The 20,910-nt window shown below is 42.1% G+C and overlaps 2 protein-coding genes across 2 annotated transcripts in view; one reads left to right on the top strand and one right to left on the bottom strand.

Annotated features, from left to right (window-relative positions):
• Nucleotides 1-11,697, bottom strand: part of LOC128711919 (out at first protein) — a 48,595-nt gene extending 36,898 nt beyond the window's left edge. Inside the window, exon 1 of the mRNA XM_053806811.1 lies at nt 11,566-11,697. Within this exon, the coding sequence (XP_053662786.1) occupies nt 11,566-11,697 (132 nt within the window). The remainder of the gene's footprint in view (nt 1-11,565) is intronic.
• Nucleotides 11,698-16,976: 5,279 nt separating this feature from the next.
• LOC128714770 (ATP-binding cassette sub-family G member 1-like) lies at nt 16,977-20,129 on the top strand. Its single transcript, XM_053809651.1, has 7 exons — nt 16,977-17,094; nt 17,175-17,298; nt 17,379-17,953; nt 18,023-18,228; nt 19,157-19,325; nt 19,441-19,541; nt 19,632-20,129. Exons 1-7 carry the CDS (start codon nt 16,977-16,979, stop codon nt 20,127-20,129), a joined length of 1,791 nt encoding a protein of 596 aa, XP_053665626.1.
• Nucleotides 20,130-20,910: the final 781 nt, after the last annotated feature.

The raw sequence follows: 20,910 nt of genomic DNA on the forward strand, positions 1-20,910 counted from the left end.
GAAGGATTGGAAATTCAAGCAAACGTCTGGTACGATCTTCCCCCGGTGGCCGGAAACCATCATACAACCCAGCTGGAATTGGACCAAATCTCGGTCCCCGTTAATTGGTACAGTCACAATCGAATTATTTTACGCTACCGTTTTTATTTCATAGAGCCCCGGGGCAGCCCCGGGATCGATAACCCAGTCTAAGGCTCACCATCACCATGGCCCTAATCATCATCATTGCCGCGGGGCTACATGCACGAACTTTTGCTAGCCCATTAGTGAGATTATTTCGATCCGCAGCGTTCTATAAAAAGGCGTTTCCGAAAGCGACTTGGCAAACTTTCAACTTTCCAACGACCAACCAACCGTAACGGACGCCCTACTTGCAACCAACGTTTCGGTGCCGAGGGGGGTGGGGGGACTTGCTGTCTGGTCTAACAACAGTAGCAAAGCGCAGATCGATGCTGGAAGATAAATTTTTAATCCCAACACCGAAGGGAGCGTATCGGAACGGTTCCAGCGATGAGTTCCTAAAATGTAGCCGAAACCCACACCAGAATGTTACCCCCAAGGACAGGGAGATTCGATGCTGCACAGCTCCAGCCAATTACACCAACAAAAGGATGGGATACTAAAAATAATCATGGAAATTATAATGGAAATAGTTATGATACAGTTGAGTCCACCCGGATAAGACCCTTAGTTTGAGGATTGTGCGTCAGTGAAGGTAAAGTTGGAATGGGACGAACGAACCTCAGAACCCCACAGGGATTTTCCCAACAAATGGTGGATGTGTGTGTGTGTGTGTTTGCATTAGCACAAAGATGTACCAACCAAACAGAGGCTCTTGTGATGTTTCTAATGATTTATGATAGCAAACAACAAAAAAACACACACACACACAAACACACACACAAGAAAGAACTGAAGATGCAAAGGATTCATCGTTTGGTTCGAGAACCGAAGCCGACAGGAAGTTGAGGATGTCTGAAATTTACCCTTGTATTTATGAATGCCGAGTATCCGGCTCGGATTGTCCATTTCAAGCGGTCGAGCGTATAGTTATATTCAACGCACACACACACACATAAGAACAACTGTACACACGCTACCACAACTGCAAAGAGTACCTTGGTTTGGGGAGGTGGCAGAACCAACTCCCGGAGCAAATCACGGCTCTCGAGAACACACTCGAGTACTTCCGGAAAAAGCACAACGGTTGGTGCGTTTTCTTGTGCCGTTCCTTATGCCTCGCATTTGCCTGCCTGCCCGTGAACGTGCCATTCCCCTCGGTCCTGCCGTAATACTTAATCTCACCCGGTCGCCTGTACACCCTCACGCCAGGACACCCAACCCCAGCCACTACTACTACAAGCTATTCATAGTTTGATTTGCCCCGGCTGGCACAACATGGTCGGAAGCTAAATATTTATTCACGCATTTTGTTTGGATCTGTTTTTCGCTTCGTTTCTCGTTCAACTTTAGCGCCCCGGCAGTATCGGAAAAGCGACGCAAGGAAACATAAACATCAGGCGAAGCTTACGCCTACGTGTAGCGTACACGTAACCACACATACACAACCAGACGCCCTATTCGAATTCATATAGGGAACGGTTGAATCTACAAGCATGCATGCAGAATCGCAGATAGCAGCATTTATATTCATGCTCTTGGAGAACATGCTCGTAAATTTGGAGCAATGCAAAAAAAACACATTATACGAAAGAACGAAAAAAAAACAGGTCTTGTTCAAGAATAAAACAGCATTACCCGCCATTGTCTACTTCCTCATTTTTTTCGGTCACAAAACCGGGAGAGATGAGAGAAAGGAGAAAACAGAAAGAGATGGTAGCTACTAAACCATGCTAAGGAATACAATTTTGGGGCGGAGTGGGGGTTGAAGCTTTCATGCTCCACCTCCACGGCAACATCATCGTAAAAAAAAGGTTCACCGACGCAACGGTACGGAATTAGGCGCACGGAGGGATTTTGATGACAAAGCTCAACGGCACACATAAAACGCAATAAACGTCATCTGCGTCCGCCATCAACATACCGATTTTCGGCCTACATAGCAACAGCATTAATTGATAATAAATCATCAGCGTCGGCGAAAGTAAAGCGGGACACATTGCTAGCCTCATTTAATGGTGAAGAAAGGGAACAAAAGACTTCGACGTCCTGCTATACGGACACATATTGCAACACACTTGGAAGATGAAAGTGACGATGGTTGGCATTAGTAATGTGCATACAGAATGGGAATAAATGAGGGAGTTATATCTTATCATTGAATGAGTTAATTTGAGTATCAGCAAATAATATCACCTCATTTGAGATTTACCTCACCTGCAGTGACTTGGGAGGTTAATTGTAATTGAACTATCCACGGTGACTAAAAACTCACTCACTTTGTTTTATACTTCTACTGAGTTACTGAATTCACGAGTGAGTCAAAAAAAGAGTTATAGTGGCATGACTTAAAATTGTATTCTCCTCTCCCAGTAGTAGTTCACGTCAGACTTTCATTTACGCCATACTTGAATTATATAAATCATGGGTGAGTTAATTAAGATTAAGGGAGTTACACAGACTCGTGTGAAAATTGTGAAAGAAATGAGATAATGAGTTAAACCATTGTTGTAACTCACACACTCTGAAGTTTTGATGTTTCAGGCGCTTCAAAACATCAAGAAGACATGAGGGCACATTGTTAAACTTCTGTTTTTTTTTACGCAAAGCCGTATAACTAAAGTCGTGGAACAACTCCAACAACATGTTTTGGTGCAATTTCGAAAATAAAGGAACAATTTATGCAATGTTATCGTTTAGGCCCATATTCATCGACCTTGTACTATCGTCGCTACGCTTTGCCGCCTTCACCACACCACAAATTGATACACAGCGATAGTGAAAAGTCACGAAAAAAGCCCATTTTCCGTTTATGGAAATTTCACCCACAGATAAAACCGTTAAGCCGCCACGCATTTGACGGTACGCATACACACACACGCGCGCGCGGACACATGAACTTGTTCCTGTCGAAACGATCATCATCAACGCGTCTCTCCGGTCTCGTTCGGTTTTATTCGCCAGGCCAGGCCATCACCACGCACTGGTACACACACACACGCAAGCGGCACATTACTGTAGCCTAAATTCAGACCAAAGCTTCTATTTTATTTTATTTGCAACCAGCCAGCCCCATGAATTCATGCGTTCTAATCGGACGAAAGCCATTTCGAGATGACACAGGGGCACGACCCTCCCGCTCGGTACGGTGACACGCCCTAATGGAGGAAAAGTGCCACCATAATCACTATTAAATGTAAAATAAAAAAGGGACCGAAGCTACGCAACGCCTTTCCTTGTTTCCTTCCGGGGTGTACTCCCTCGCACTTCCGGATTTTGCCGCCGCAGCTCTGGCGAACAATCGTAAACATGCAAAGCATCAGAAACGACGACAACTGGGCACGATAAGAGAATCCTTCGTCAACGAGTGGGTCGGTCTTGTTCCATTTTTGGCTATGGTATGGAGATTTTTTTTCCCCCCACAAACTTCATGAAGAAAAAAAACTAAAGTTACAGAAAAAGTTTCTCCCTTAAAGTAGGTAAAAAGGAATAAAAAAGATGCCGCACATAAACCACACACAGCTAAAAAAAAGGAAAGGCTCAACCATATGAATGGCAAACCCCAAAATTCACTGCAGCGTGCGCCTTCAACAGAATCAACAGAATCCCGCGACCGTGGCAGTAAAAGCCAAGCGAGCCAAGCGAGAACGATAAATTTGCGCTCTCATGCACTAAATCATAGAAAGGTTCCAGACACGGCTGAAGAAATGTCACGAAAGACGGAGACTATATTTTAAAACGTTTCGAAGGAATTATTTTAAAAATACGCTTTAGAGAACGTTGAAGAAATTTTGCAATAAGTTTATCTACCAAGTAAAAGGTAGATGTAATTTAAAATATAACATAATTTGCATGTACATATTTTTAAAGCGTAAAAAGTAAGGCTCTCCTTAAGCAATTTAATTACCATAATAAATTATGAAATTTGTACGCCGTTACGTCGCGCTAACGTCCGTGCCAACATAACAACGTTCTAAAACCGTTTATGTTTATGCAAGCAAAACCCTGTCGTCGGGTCGATAACAATTTCGTGTCGCACTGTATCCGCATCCAGGCGGCAGAACACGCTTGCATGCGCCAGCACAACATAGGCTTTACGTTGATACGCACGCCAGCAAACCGAGACACGCACGGTTTCTTGTAAGCTCCGGGGCAACTACCACGATGCGTCAAGCGTACGCACTGTTCCGTGCGCAGACAAACGTGAGCTTCGCGTACCGTGTACCATGTGTAGCCATGTAGCATTAAACAAAGAAAAAAAGCGGAGAAAAAAAAAACAACTTAAACACTGCTAACATGGCCATGCGGCACGGCTCTGGCCCAGATGGAAATTCGTGATATCTCGTTGACAAGCTGACGTGTTAAGTTGAGCAAGGACACCCGGCGAAGAAAGGCTCCCTCCCCGGAAGGAAGCGAGAGTAGCACTTTTTTTTTGTCCACCCCAAAGAGCCCGAGCGTCTATCGCTGGGGAAACCGGCGAACGATATGAATTTTCTAAACCCAGGAAACGTCGACGTCGGCTCAAACAGAAAATATGATACCCACAAATCGTACACGCAGGATGGGTTGATGTCGTACTTTACCCCCCACTGTTTTTTAGGCCCATTTTGTTGGAATGTACTGCACACCAATCACACCCGCTCTAAAGTTTCCCACAATTCTTTTTGCCGCTGTACCAATGCTCCACGTCTCTGATTGATGCGATTGACTTCTTTCGACTTTTGGACCAGCCTGGATGGAGAGAGAAGCTGAAAGGATTACAAACACGAATGTGCGGTATGATTTGTTTTCCAATAACCGATCGAATTGCATAAAATATTCGTTTCGTTCTCACCTATCAATACTCCCCCTTTTGGATAAACAAACGTAGAATGGAGGGAACAAAAAAGCGAATGACAGCACGAAATAACACACGGCAGCGTACAGTTGATCGATACGCTCCTATGCCTCGGGTTACGATTGATAACTGTGAGAAATAAATCACTAAAAGGTAAACAAAAAGTCACTACGAACGCAAAACAAGTTGATAAAGGTAATTGAATTATGCTCCATGCAAGTTTAAAATGTATCTCAGGGACAATATTACAGGGATTTTGAGATGAACTTTGTCCAGGTAGGCGTGGAACCGTTCCATCTTTCTTAAGCATTTAAGGAATTTTGCTATGAAATGGTAAAGTTATAGCCATTTATTCATACTTTTCGAGTAGAAGTAGACCATGTATCATTCCACCTTTGCAAGATTCGATCTATCCAGTTGAAATCGTTTTTCTGTCATGCTTTTTTAACGTCCCGTCTGTTGTTTTCGCCAAGAAAATACTTTTCGAATGAGATAGGACTTGAGAAGATTCCACATCTACCGCAACACAATCTAATTCAACTTGAAAAGGATCCAGAGCGTAAGCTTTACTCGAAAGCTGTGTGAATTTCCTATGTTTAAGTCTTATTATACTGTTATTGACTTATTACCAATACTAATTACTTGAAAAATATCCAATTATTCTTAAAATGTCTGCTAATCATTAAAAATAATCGAAATATCAAGGAAAAATCATTACACAAACACGCGTAGATGTTTCGTATCTATGAAGACCTGCGTACGGAGGATTGGTCCGGATGGGATTTTGGTCCGGCCCGTTCGTGTGAAGACCGACGCCGTTACCATCATGCCACTGGGCTGCCCCTACGTAGTACAGTAAAACATAAACAAAACACTTACATTTTACTATGCCTCCTAAACACTCCACTTCTCTTCTAACACGCTGCGCCACTTGAAGCTCTCCCTTACCACAGAATGCTTTTAATGAAAATGCCAAACTTTAATCTCATCTTTACCATCTGCGCGCCTAACCCGGTGTGCTATTCTCACGCAAAAACACTCCCCCCCCACCAATACGCAGCAACACGCATGCACGTACGAACGCAAACATCGATTACCGACCAGCCTGTAGTAGAAAAATCTAAAAGAGGCTCATACCGTCACGACTTGCGACCCGTCAATCTTGTTTGCCCCATTATCGAGAGGCGTACGAAATGCGTTGGCTGGTTTCTAGCATCAGCAGAAACCGTATTTGTACTACGTGTGCAGTGACGGCGGGTGTCCCCTCCGCTTTCCAACACACCCCTTGAACCCGCGCTCATCGGATGTCCCGGTGTGCTGTGTAACGTCCTGATTAAATTTCGTGACCGCATTCTCAATATAAATTTGCACCGAACCCCGAAAAATGAATTGGCTGTCGTAAACCTACGCACGGTGGGATATTTGTGGGAGTATCTAAAAGCAGACTAGATATTTGCTTTGGAACCAATCAACGCAAATGCCTGCAAATTTATAGACGAAATCAAATCAATATCGAAAACATATTTTTCTATCATTTTGTAAGCTGTTTAATAACCACAAGTCACCAAAATTCCAGCATGGCCAAACCAAATCAACTAATATGAAGATTAAATATTTTCTCATGAATATTCAACTTGTTTCACATAGCGAACTGTAACCGATTAAGGAATAGTAATTAAGCAATTTTATTAACTTATTTCTATTGATCAGCAAAATTATAAGGATAACGATGGTGTACCAGAATCGCATTTTCATCCACATAATAGCCTATAGTGGCTTGTTAGAATTTTCCAAACCGAGGGTTGATTTCCTCGAGCATTCCTAAGGGCCTGAGGAGACCGAAGGTTTGGCGACCAGAGTCTTTTCGTACGCACCAGGTAGCGAATGGCAGCTACATTCATTTGTGTACGTTACAAGCCTGTTACTGGATATTCGTTCTACAAAAATGTAGGGAAAACCTGGTGGGGTTTTGCCTCGAAAAATCAGACGAGCAATCACGCAACGTCACGTTCGAACCCGGTCAAAGAACCTGCTCTCCTAAGGTATCCGAGCCCGACATCACTATCGACGCATGCATTGGAGAACATTCGCTGTGTGTGGCTTGGGAGCAAATCGGACGATCTGGTTGACTTATCCCGACACGTACGCACCGTTTCCAACGAACCCACGACCCCCAAACCAGACCACTGAACGATGGCAAATGTCTCAACCACGCAACAAATCACTATGTGCCTTCCCACTTCCCACACACGACACGGCCCTCTCCTTTACCATTTCCCATCCTTCCGTAACGACCCGAATGGTACTAATCTGCAGGAAGCACCATAATTTTGTGGCCTCGCCCAATCTGTCCCTGCCTTAGCTACAAGGGCAGGGGGTAGATAGTGTCGTGTTCGTGGAAAGCCCGTTACTTAGCATTACGCATTCGCTCTAAGCCCATCCACAAAACGTGTGTATTCGTAAATGTTTCGAACAAACAACCACCGCCGGTACTCCGGTTTGCGATGAAGTTACACCTGATTTCGAAACTACCACGGATGGGAAACTTATCGACGTACAAAAAGAACCAGACACCACTCTAGGCGCAGGCCATATTTTTGTTCCCCGTCGGCAGCGCACCGAAAGGAAGCGCCATGGGATGAAATGTGGCGAGGGTGTAGAGCTTTACACACGAGAGTTCCGTACGTCAACATTAGTGCTGAACGGTAAGCTTTGCGTAGGAGAATTTGTTTTCGACTTTGACAAGCTCGACGACACAAAGGACAGATTAATGTGTTAGGATAAAGTTTTAAGATCTATTCCAACAATCGTAGCCTGGATTTCACGCAGTTTCTAGATCCATGTTTTATACACAATACATTTACAACCAATTTTTTTAACTCATTACACTTGATCACAAAACACACAACAATAAATATATGTACGTGTAACACGTATAATTAATACGCGTAATATAAAAAAAATAATTACTTGGCGTTAGATAACAAAAGCTATAATTAACAAATAATTAAGAAAATATAATTAACAAACTAGAATGAATGTTGTCAGGTTGTCCGTGAACAAATCTGGACCAACTGACGCCCACGTCACTTTTCAACAAAATTATCTTTTAGGCGCCTGGTAGGCTATTATGGCCAAGATGCCTCCTTAGGTCAGACTTTACTACTACTTATTTCTGTTCCTCCGATCCCATCAAGCAGATGTCCATTATTTACAACACGCTAGGTAGTCGAGCGGATTCGTATACCACCGTAAATCAATTTAGGACTTACTTGAGATACGAAACGAGTTAGCTCCACATTTTGATGATCACTTTTATGTGCGATTTCGATATTTATTGTCGTCAGATGACATGTTTTATATAAAGAAATGAGTAAAAAAAGTGATTGAAAAAGTGAAAAAAAGGATTCATAACAAAATTTAAATAAAAAAAATTATAATTAATAAATCAATAATAATTAATATTGTATTAATATTGTAAATATTGTATTATTAATTATTAATATAATAAATTAATAATTTAATAAATAAATCAAAGTAACAATGTTGAAGCCTTTTCTGGAATGTCTTCAAGTTGATCTTGAATTTGTCGAGGTAGATCCTTTCCACTCGAACTTGAATTTTTCTCGGTTAACATGTACGTCTTGACTGCCTGCGAAACCTTTCAAGAGAAACGATTTCAGCTCCCTGAATGCAGGAATTCGCATGTTGCAGAAATTGGGAAAAATTCCTCGACAAATTCCAGCTCAACTTGTTCGAACACCAGAACTTGAACTCGAAACCCCTGTATTAAGTTATCTATCAAACCGTTTTCGCCTCAGGGGTTGTTCCATGTGAAACTCAATCCGTATGCCCCTGTGCATTAGATTGAACGTCAAAGTACGAACCCCATAGAACTCCGCTATCTAGCTTCAAGCTCTCTCTTTTATGCTGTTATAGTTTTTCACTGTATTTACACTTGTTCCGCGAATTTCAAACAATGAACGATGATTGAATTTGGTAACGGATGCTTCTAAATTTGCCTATGTTTGCTACCAACGTGTGATACCACGTGTCCATATTGCCCACACCACGCCGCTACCCCATTGGAAATGATTGCCATTTGATGAATTGGCCACTCAATTGCTGACTTCGTCGAAAATCTAATTTATTTACGGTGCAACCATAAAAGCTTGCCCTGCAATACACGCACCATTCATAACCGCCAGCAAAAACTTTGTTCGTTGTTGTGCTCCAAATCCTCTACACTTGTGTGCAGTACAGACACGGCAAGCATAAACAACGTGTGCGAAGAGCCATGTGCAACATCAGCCGGTGCATCTTCACTCTCGCTGTATGGATGCGAATGAATAAAGTGCAGTCGGAAAAAACAACAACTGGGTGGTCTGGATCTTCTTGTCAAAAACTGCGCACTGACCCATAAATTACGCCAAACATTAAGTCAACGTGCGCCGCACCTCGATCCTACAGAGTGGCCCTTCGGCGTGAAACGGCCTCCTGCACGATGCTATTATGCAGATTAATGTTATCGATATTTAATTATGCTACTTTACGACGGACACCACTTCGTTTTGCAAAAACCGCGCAAAGCCAGTAAGCACTTTTCTGCACGGGAGGATGTTTTATTATGGACAGCACTAAACCGATCCCAATTGCTTCCGGTCCGGTCGATGCAGCGGGTCATAAATCCTTAAAGCAGAGCGAAAGGGCGTGATGAAAAAAAAAAGCACAGAATAATGCATTCGTGATGCGATGTAGTCGACTGTGGTGTGCGATTATGTTGTTTTTGATGGTTTAAACATCCGGAGAGAGGAGTTGGAGATCAACAAAAGGGAATGAAACATTATTCATAGACGAGTTTAATATGTTTATCATATTGTTATGCAAAAGACAGCTACAGCGAATAGAAATCGTTCAAACATTATACTTTTCCCGGGAATTATGAATATGTTTAATAAATTCAACGTAATCCAAATGTTTTATAAACAAGAAACAAATAAAATAAGGCTCAAATCATTGTTCAAGGTTCAAAAATATGTATTATTTATTACAGAACAGGGTAGGTCTTGTACCGCAGCGGCCTAATACTTTGCCCATTGGGCATCAAGACACATATGGACTCGTGTAACGATACAAAGTAACTTAGTATAAATAAGTCTCAAATAATCCATAAATTATAGGTTTAATCTTTCCTTCTTCTTCTACCAATTGTCCATTCAAAAGCTTAACAACATAAACCCATATGTACACACAACACCGCCAAGTGGTACAACCGACCTGACAGAAAAAGGCATTTAAAAGGTTCTCGAAAATTTGTAGCCCCAGAAAAAAAGAACAGACTTATTCAAAAAATGTGCTATCCCGGGTCCCAAAAATGGTCGAAATAATTCCCATCTTAGCGCACGCACACACACACATTCGCTTCGGAGGGGTTCACTAACCATTAATTCTTTATCGTCGGCCAAAAACGTGCCATCCCGTACGTGGAATTTTTCAACCACGAATGCATAATCGATAAGCCGGAAAGGACCGCTTGATCACGGACCAGCGTTTGTCCATATATGGACAGCGATATAAAAGATTGCCGAAGGAATAAAAAAGCTAAACCGAGCACTGTGCAGGGACTGTGGATGGAACAACAGCAAAAAAAACTCCAGGAATTCTTGTCAAAAACAAAAATACTCCAACAATCCGCACGGTATGCCAAAGCCGTGCCAAACCCCGAAGGGAAACGGACGTGCGATGGGGAGGTGGACCACATTTGGACAAATATTTGGCTAAGCGCAAACACGATTTGCTCCGCTGCTCGATGTTGTTGCTCCGTAGCGGCAGCACCAAAACCTTGAAGATATTTTGGTTCAATTAACAATTTGCTCCACACTTTCATCCTTTTGCCCGATCCTCTACCATTATCCTGGACCACTGGTTGGTGTGGAAAAAAGAATTTTTCTTCAAGGCGAACTGTGGTACCTCGCGGAAGTTTCGCCTCAAGGCGCACAAGGGGGGATGATGGAGTGGTTGTCCAAATAAGATACCGAAATAATCAGTTCCGAGAACAGCGCAAGACCATCCGGTGGAGGTTTCGCAGCACAAACATACATCACGCTCGGAAGGGCCATTGACACAGGAAGCTTGCCGTCGCGGAGTTGGAAAAACACCATCGGGGAGGGAGGTTCCATATTTTCCAACCCTCTTTTGCCACCACTCAGCGAAAAGCTGGAAAAACATTTGCGAGACACTGAGGAACACACGCAGAGACGGGCAACAAAGAGGTAAATAATGCACCAACACTAGCGCACCTGTCACATTGCCCTAACGCGCGGCTGTGTGTACGTGACATCGAAGCAATGTTGTGTCTATCGAAACCGCGCGCTCGCAAACACGCACACATCCATACACAGATGATGTCGTCGGCGAGAAATGTCAAAAGTGTCCAATCTGTTTTGGTTTTGCAGGCAAACAATTGAATTTACCAACCATTTCGCTACGCACCGGACAAATTCCTGTTGCTTTTTGGTAGCTTTTTAGCAAACATATTTGTTATAATTTATTATATCCTCCATTATGATACTTTAAGCACATTGATTTATATGTATTACACCACTAACCTGATTTTGTACGTTGATGATTAGCTGAGCGGCCACATGATTTATGACAAGCAGGAAACAAAACAAACTTCCCACCACCGTCCTGCTTAGCCCGGTGCGGCACGACACTTTGCTGCCACCGAATCTGCCCATTTCGATTCGAAAATTGAAACCTATTTGTTGTTAGACTCTACTTTCGACCAGACGATAAAAGCCGCGAGCAACACAATCGTACACATTTGGAACACTTTTTTCGCTCCCTCAGTGTGAAACTTGATAATGCAATCACTTTCAGCACACACCATTCATTAATGCTTATCAGCTTGCAGAAAAGCCGCACTGCAAATGCATCATTTCACGAACAACATAAACATGTGTAAGCGCTCACACACACTTTCCGTCACAATGACGACACCTTCCCAACGATTCTTGTTGACCTCGTAACCCCCACCAACTCCACCGCCACACACACACACACTTGTTGTTTGTGGGCTCGATTTGTTCCCGTTTAAACTAAACATCCCTTAAGAAAAACGCATAAATTAAGTGAAATACACACATTAAACATTGAGCACGCCACCGGGAACACAGAGACACCATCAAAACATTTCGCTGCGGAATCGCGGTAACACTCGCGGCATGTGCGCTGTTATCAACTTTCACATCTTTTACCGGTGAAATTTGATTGCAAATGCTGGTAGAAGTGTATTGCTTACCGTGTTGCCGATTTTACGAGACTGGTTTTGCCGAAAATCTAATATTTTTGGAAGAATTTTCTTTGCTCACGGAGCCTCATCCGTACCCGTTGAACGACGAAATGGAACTGATTTGACATTGGTAGCGATGGCCGATTGGAATCTAGAACGATAGCTCCGATGTGCGGTTCGGATCGGTTTCGAACTCCTACTTCGAAAACATTATGCACAGTGAGTAAAATCAGTTCCGATTATGTCAACATTCACACAAATTGTTAAATTTCGCACCAAAATTTTAACTTAAATGTCGTTAATATAAAATACACGACTAGCGGCCGTGTGCAATATAAGTGTAAACAAAAATTATTTTTAATAAGTGCCAATTTAGAATCTCATTAATATACTGATTGTTAACGATCAGGTTTTGGAATTCTTTTAAAGAAATAAAGAGAATTTTTATTGTAAATTATGATACTAACTTTATTGTTTTATGCCTGCTACAAGCAGAGGCTGGTTTTGGTTGATCTTCAAATCCAAAGCTACATGGTTATAATACGAATTGGAGGCTCTGTTTTTTATGGAATTTGAACAAAGAACGATCGTTTTACTAAGTTTTGTATTATCAATTGTACTCTTTGAACGAAATATTCACCAGGAAAATGATTTTGAAGGACAAACATCTCATCGTAAATACGAATCCAATTATTGTAAAGAGTTTATTAATTTGACTTAATGCCAAATGTTGTTTCTTTACCGATCTGTTAAACAAGACGTTTGTTATAAAATTATCTCACACGGAACGAACATTTTACATTTTTTTAAACAAAACACAACATTTTAATAACTTGTATCTCTACCACGTAAACTCAAAGGACCTCAAGCGACCCTATCTTCCTTTAGATAGTACATAATTTTAAATTTATAGTTTTCTGGAATAAATTAAAGATATATCGAATATTCTGAATCAAGCAGTAAAGCAACGTGCATCTTGTAATCTATAGATCTAAACAATCCGAGCTGAGCACTCTAATGTTATTAACAATGATACTTCAAGTTTAAACATGCAGTCTAATAGTAGAACAATACATTTTGGCATAGAGAACGTGTTTATCATAAAAGATAACAAAATAAACTTCGTTTGTAACATGGACACACAAAAATGAACTGCGTAAATCACACCCCTAATCCCTAATGTTACATCGCTGCAACGAACTCGGACTCGCCCCTGGTGGGATTTCCCGGATAATCCCGCCGAAAGGACGCGCTCAGCTGTTGGGTGATAATTTATCATTCCATTGCAGGTGGCTCTTTGTGCGCTTCCGACTGCGAACCGGACGATGCTACCGGGCCCCAACATCAAACTACCGTGGCGTTGGCGGACTGTCCGGTGAAAACGACCGAACCGGAATAGGAAATGTGTAAAAGTATTATCTCTTTATCGACTGGATTCATCTTGCATACGATATTCGCCACCGGATCAACGAAAGCAAGCGGGATGCCATTTGAACTCAACGCTGGACGGGTTTCCCACTCGGACACTCAGCAATGACGACACTTTCATACAATTCCCCATGAAGTTCACACTTGAAACAATCTCCAGTGCTTTGGGTGCATCTTCCAAACCCCCCTGGGGGAGGTTTTGATTGGGACAGTCGATGAAGCATTTGGTGCATCCATACGCAATGAGCTCAGAAGAATTAGATACTCTTAAAGCTCTCTGTTCGAGAAGATTTTTGTAACCGGATAAGTTAAGCATAAAATGTGAACGTATATATATATAGCTATTTTTGGAACGCAATAAAAGCGGCAAAAAGTACTTAACAACATCAAGATCCCAACCAGTACAACGGGTGCTGCAGCTGATCGTTCCGGTGACCATTTTGTTTGGACAGTCGTCCCGTCACGGCAGCATTAGCATCCGTGGTGACTTGTTTTGTTGATTTGTCTCTCCACATCTTCCAACGTGCAGATCACCGATACCGAGTGTCGAATCGAGCATGTATTTTATTTTTCCACTGCTCCCTCATCGGGTTTTTCCCTGTGTTGTGTGTTAAACAAAAACCACACTTATGTTGTACCCACTTCAGTCTTAACAGCGTGCCGGGCGTCTGCCGTTGCACACTGTTTGGCATTCGGCAACCATTGCGATGGCATCGGATGGAAGTATCATCATCGGGTACGGTGTGAGCACATAAAGTATCGTTCCATCTTTACGGTCCTGTACAAAACGAATGGTTCCGGCACGGCAACACAGAACATCACAACATGGTTCACTTGTGCATTGACCTCGTCTTTTTTTTTGCCAGCGCCATTCCATCCTGCATCTCCGTACATGACTCGAGTCTAGTATTTAATTCCGGTTTGCATTAATATTTGAAATGCATTTGCGCTTCAGAATGTGCATGTGTGGCATCAGTCCAAAAGAAGCAATTTGCATGTACCGTTTTTATGCTGGCCAGACACGGTAAATGATTGTTTTTTAGCTGTTTTTTTTCAACCACATCAACGAACGTACTGAAGAAATAGTGTGTAAATAACATGGGATAACATGTGACGAATGGGATGGAGTAGTCTTGGTTTGAAAAATCATGTTTATTTAGTTTATCAGAAGAAAAGCTGAAACATAAATACCTGCCTGCTGACCATGATTTGTGGGAAGTAGAAAAACAAGCAGTCTGAGACATGCACTTTGTCCTAAACTGACGAAACCTTCTCAGCCGCGTTCGAGAGGAAGATGCTCAGAAGGATTTTTATCGCCGTATGTGTGCAAGGACAATGGAGGAGCCATTAGTATGACGAGCTCTCTGAGCTGTACGGCGAACTTACAGTCGTACAACGGATTCTTGGATACTCCGGTGGACTGGTCACGTCATGAGAATGACACCGGACGACCCAGAACGTAAAATTCCTTTAGGTTGTTCACATGGACAGAGGAGGCGTGGTAGGCTCAAACTGAGATGGAGTGATGAGGTTGATACGTCGGCCAGAAAGGCTGGGATAATGGATTGACAGACGAAGGAGCTCAACAGTGAGCGGTTGAGAGGATTCCTGCAGCAGGCCAAGACCGCTAAGCGGTTGTAGGGCCGGATAAGTTAGTAAGTAAGAAAAACAAGCGGCAAGAATTTATTGTCGAGTGATACGAATCGTGTTTTGTAAATATATAAATCTCTTCATTAGTGTAGTTTAATACCGATCGAATCAGAATGTTCCATTGTCTGAATCTGTTAAAAACATTTTATAATGTCGCATGCAACTTGACTTCACTTGAATCAACAGAAGAGTCTAACAGTTCTAACGAATTTCAACCAAACTGAAGACAGTGAAATAAGTTTTAAATTTGAGTTTTCTTGTACAGTAGACCAGACAATATGAAATAGCACAGACACACCGCGAGATACGCTATTATAGCGGACCGCTATAATCAGAAAGGGATCCGCGTTACTCGAATTCTCGCGTAAGTCGAATCCTGATGCAAAATCGTTTACCTTTACTTTTACTCCAAAGTTGCGTAGTTGACTTCTTCCTCTGCACTTTATTCGTTCAGCAACACAGGCGACTTTTAGGAAGAGAGCATTAATATAAAAAAATAAATGTTTTATAAAACAAAGGAAGGAATTTTGACCAATTTTTAATTTTTTTTTTGCTTAGATTTTGTGCTATGAATTAATTCAGTTGTCAAATTTCCAAAAATCGCATTTCTCCTAATTGTGCGTAGAAGAAGAATTGCGTATCTTGGGGACTGCCTGTGTATGCATTTTATAAAACATCTTCAAAAAAGGCATTAAAGGCTTTATTTGAAATTCCACAAAATTTCACTTCCTTTAAATAAATACGAAAAATACAAGGCTTTTACGCCTTCCAATTCAATATTACCTCCATGGTTCATGTGCTCTGGATTGTCTGGTGTCATTGTAGTCACATGACCAAACCACCGCGCCTAAACAGATTCAAGGTGTTGCACAATAGCTTGAAATATATTAAATGTCTTGTTACAGCAGCAAACATACATGAAATAATGACAAACATGGGTAATTTATTGAACTTAATTCAAATAATTTAGATTTCTTTTCGAGCAATTTTAGAGGGTTGTTCCAGCCGTTAAATTGCCACAGGACTTATTTAGTAGATTCAGTAGATTAATTTTAATAGAAGCCATGATAATAAAATTCAAAACTTCAATTCAAATTCCTAAGGAATTGCACGAAATAGCCTTTTTCACAAAGGTTAAATCGCCATTTCGTTTCCTTATCAACTTATTAATCCTTCAACACTTTAATCACGTTTATGTTGTAACGTGGCGAAATGATGCCACTAAAGCGAAGCACAACGCACGGGGCGAAGAAGCAGCAAATAACCTGCTACTCTACTTATTACCTCATTGGACCATCTGGCGCGCGGACTGATAGAATACCGAACATACATAAACATTGTTTTGATTGTAAAAGTTGAATCTCATGCACTGTCCCGATAAGTGGCAGCAAGTAGCATGGGTTAAATTTAAATGATGCGAAAATAAATACACCCCAAAAAAATCTTATGCTCACACAACGTTTACTCACACCAGCGGAATCGTAAGATGATTTGTTGTGGAGCTTATCAGCTTTTTTCGAGGAGCCTCATCCGCTTGCTAAAATTATGTTCAGCCAAATCTTTGCCAGTCATTGCCGAACGTACGTGGTTGTAATAACGTCGGTTCTGTGTTGCAGCATACCTTTGAACACCCAAGTGTACACTAAAATGATGGTAGCAATTGGAGAACCCGGTTCGATTCCTATGGAAACGTTGGAAAATAGGAGTGTTCGCGAGTTTGACCTATCGTTCCGTAATGTTTCGTACTGTGTTAAGCATAAACATGGTAAGTGTTGTGGACATAAGCGCGTAAGCTTACACCTCCAATGGACTATTCGATTCCCGCGCTTCATCCACAATCACCAGATCGCACACACTCCGTCATCCTGAAGAATCTCTCCGGGTCTTTCCGGTCCGGACGGCTAGTTGGCATTATGGGCCCGTCCGGTGCGGGTAAATCTACATTGCTGAACGTGCTCAGTGGATTCAAGTAACTATAAACCCCCACCCGATTGCATAATCTTGCGCCCGAAATTGTGGCTCTCGTTTCGTTTCTTCATCGATCAACAGAAAAAATAACGTCACCGGTCAGCTTATGGTCGATGGGCAGCGACTTTCGGAACGCAGAAGTCGAAAGGTCATCTCCTACACGCAGCAGGAGGTGTGTCTGTGGTCTGCCCTTACGGTCGTGGAGAGCCTTCGGTATGCGGCCGAATTTAAACTCCCCACCACGATCACCCCAGAGCAGAGAGATGCCCGTGTGCGGGAACTTCTTCACGTGCTGGGGCTAGCTTCCTGTGCCGATACACTCACCAACAGCGTTTCCGGTGGTCAAGCGAAGCGACTTTCGATCGGACTCGAGCTCCTATCGGACCCCAAAGTGATGTTGCTGGATGAGCCAACGAGCGGGCTGGACACAGTAGCCGCCTATCAGGTGCTGGCCCACGTCAAGCAGCTTGCCGCACGGGGTCGCGTTATCGCCTGCGTCATCCATCAGCCCAACTCCCAGCAGCTGATGCTGATCGATGATCTGTACGTGCTGGCGAAGGGTCGACGCATCTATAGTGGACCCACGGGTGAAATGGTGACGCAATTCGCACGCTTTGGACTCGAGTGTCCCGTCTCACACAATCCGGCCGATTACGGTACGACCATGTCCAGTGTATGCTAGTACCGTAGTGTGTGTATTGGCTTTACCGTTTCCTTCTTCACAGCGCTCGAAGTGGCCAGCCTTGATCAAGAAGATGAACGGTTGAGCCGATTGATGTTGGAGGAAGAAAAGGACATTTTCGACTACAATCCACCGCGCTTGATGGTGGAGAAAAGTGTTGATGGATCGTATCAACGATACGCATTGTCCACACTGCAGCAGCTGGGTGTATTGTTACGAAGGACGACCCGTTGTACCTTACGTGATTCGGTGAGCAAAACCATTAATTATTTTGAATGTAAAGAAACTTAGCCTAGCATTTTACACATTTGTGAGTGCTTCTTGTTCTTCAATAGCTGATTTCTAAACTAGTAATCTTCTTAGTTTTGTATTCCTATCTGTTTGGTACAATATTACAAAAGTTTAATTTATCTGATTAATCTAAACACATTTTATTTATTCTCACGTTATTTTTTTGTTTTTTTTTTTATTTATTCATCAACACTTTCATTTTTTTTCTTTATATCTCCAAATTGTGTTTATATTATTAGTATTGGGTACACTTTTACACAGTGCGTGACATAAATAAACGACTGCTTGTTTTTATTCTTTTCGGAATATAACAAAATACTGAAACTATGGATAACACCGATGTTCTATTAAATTATTCATCGCACATCATGTGTTTTTTTATATGTTTTCTATATAGTTTTACACATTCTACTAAATATTTTTTTGCCTGGTTGAAAATGGCCTCATGTAACATGACTTTTCGACCATTTAATAAATATATCTTTTACGAAACGTCTTATCGTTTTAAAATTACTAACAAGCATTTTTAAAGAAATGTTAATAATGAACATAAATTTTGTAATAACTATGATTCTGACTCAACTAATTAGCAAGGTACTGATACAACTCATCGTGCGTTTTGATTTTTTTTCTCTCAGCTAGGTATACTTAACAAAAAAAAGGTCATATAATTGTGCTATTTAAAGCAATCATCAACCAGACTAACAAAAATTGCAACATTAGTTAACTATCATTGTTTGACAATTTATATAACTTTGTGGAACATTGGGTTTTCTTCAACCTATTTTTGGAAAAAAACAACTAGCAAACAATTCAATTTATGTTACGAACTTTATTAACAAATATTTTTAAAAACTCATTGCACACTAATAATTTCTCTTTCCAGTACCAATTTAAAGCGCGCATTCTCATAAACATCGCCATCGCGCTCATCACGAGCGTGGCGTTCTACAACACCGGCAACAACGCCGACCGCATCCTGGCCAACACCGCCGTACTGATCATTAATCTGTACGCCATCTTCTTCACGAGCATAGTTTCGGCGGTGCTGGTTTGTAAGTAGCATCTTAATACCGGGTCACTCCGACCGAAACATAACATCCTAATGCCCGCCTTTCTTTTCTACCGGGACCTCCGCCTTCCATGGACACTCCCTCCTGTTTTGGGCAGATCCCCGCGAGTCCGCCTGTTTCGTGCTGGAGAGCAAAAATAATTGGTACTCCCTGCGGGCATACTACTTGGCCAAAATTGTGGTCGAACTTCCCACGCTGGTACGAGGCGGCGGTAAACTTACAATCGCACAACCCGAATTATGATGTCCTTTTTCTTTGGTTGCCCACGCTCATTGCGTCCTTTTGCAGATCCTTTCGTCGTCGGTGTTCTTCCTTATCTTGTACTACTTCACCGCGCAACCGTTCGAATGGGTAAGAATCGGTACGTTCGCACTGGTTTGCCTGATGTTCGGTTGGATTTCGCAGATGCTGGGACTGCTGCTGGGCAGTCTCATGTCGGTGCAGAACTCCGTCTTTGTGAGCATCCTCATAATGGTGCCGGCCTCGCTGTTCTCCGGCTTCTTCGTACCGCTGCGCGACGCGAGCGTGCTGGTCAAACCGCTGATGTACGTGTCCTTCGTTCGGTATGCCTTTGAGGGTGCAGTGCACGCGATCTATGGGTTCGATCGTGCCGACCTCGAATGTCCGGAGGTGTTTTGCTATTTCCGTCAGCTGAAACGATTTCTCGAGTTTGTTTCGATGCCCGACCTGGCCTACGGGTACGATCTGCTCGCCCTGCTCGGTTGGATCATGCTCCTGATGGGTGCGGTTTACTTTAGTTTGCGAAGACGTATCAAACAAGACTAACACCAAAGACGGTACGGGACAAATGGCCCTGAGTGGGAAAAGTTTACATCACAGTCGGGCATCGGGCAATAAGCAACTTTATTTTACGTAAGAAAACTTTCATCACTGATAAAAGTGTAACCAAAATAAATCAAATGTAAGGTTAAACCTCAAAAATACGAACGAATAAATAAATATATACCAACAAAATTATCCTCAATTTCCATGTTCATAATCACATGTCTCTGTCGATGTATCAGTTGCTTATCACGTGTAGTGTAACTTTCACATCCTTTATCATGCTCGAAGCCTTTTCATTAATATTCCATCGAATAACTGCACATAATAGGGTTCATCGCATGTGTTTTTTATTATCGCGAAATTCGTGAAACATTGAATGTGAATTATTGACCATTATGAGATGCCTTTCACAATGTTCGCAATGTTGATTCAATTGCGAATTAAGAGAAAGCTATGATAAACCCAAACACAACGAACATTATCCACTGACCAGTGAAGCACTTTACAAAGGTCTGGAATCGTGGAATCGAATTCTGAAAAAGGAAACAAATACATTGAATGGAAATGCAACACAAACGAGCCAAACAGCACAATCAAGTCCGACGTATCGAGTGATTGGTTTAATGCTACTTAACGCTGGCGTGCTTTTTTTCTCGTTGTTGATTGTATATTAATACCGCGTGAGCGATGCTTTTCCCCAAAGCCCTAATTAAAAGTGGCATTTTTCGATCGATGTGGTAATGATTGCATTTCAGAAAGAATTTTCTCGAATCAATAAGCA

Source organism: Anopheles marshallii, chromosome 3 (assembly GCF_943734725.1).
Source record: "Anopheles marshallii chromosome 3, idAnoMarsDA_429_01, whole genome shotgun sequence".
NCBI lineage: Eukaryota > Metazoa > Arthropoda > Insecta > Diptera > Culicidae > Anopheles > Anopheles marshallii.

Excerpts from the sequence above, each read along its gene's own strand:
- LOC128714770 (XM_053809651.1), top strand. The coding sequence starts at position 16,977 with ATGATGGTAGCAATTGGAGAACCCGGTTCGATTCCTATGGAAACGTTG. Across the intron at positions 17,299-17,378 it reads AACGTGCTCAGTGGATTCAA|AAAAAATAACGTCACCGGTC; the intron begins GTAACTATAAAC and ends ATCGATCAACAG. Across the intron at positions 17,954-18,022 it reads ACACAATCCGGCCGATTACG|CGCTCGAAGTGGCCAGCCTT; the intron begins GTACGACCATGT and ends CCTTCTTCACAG.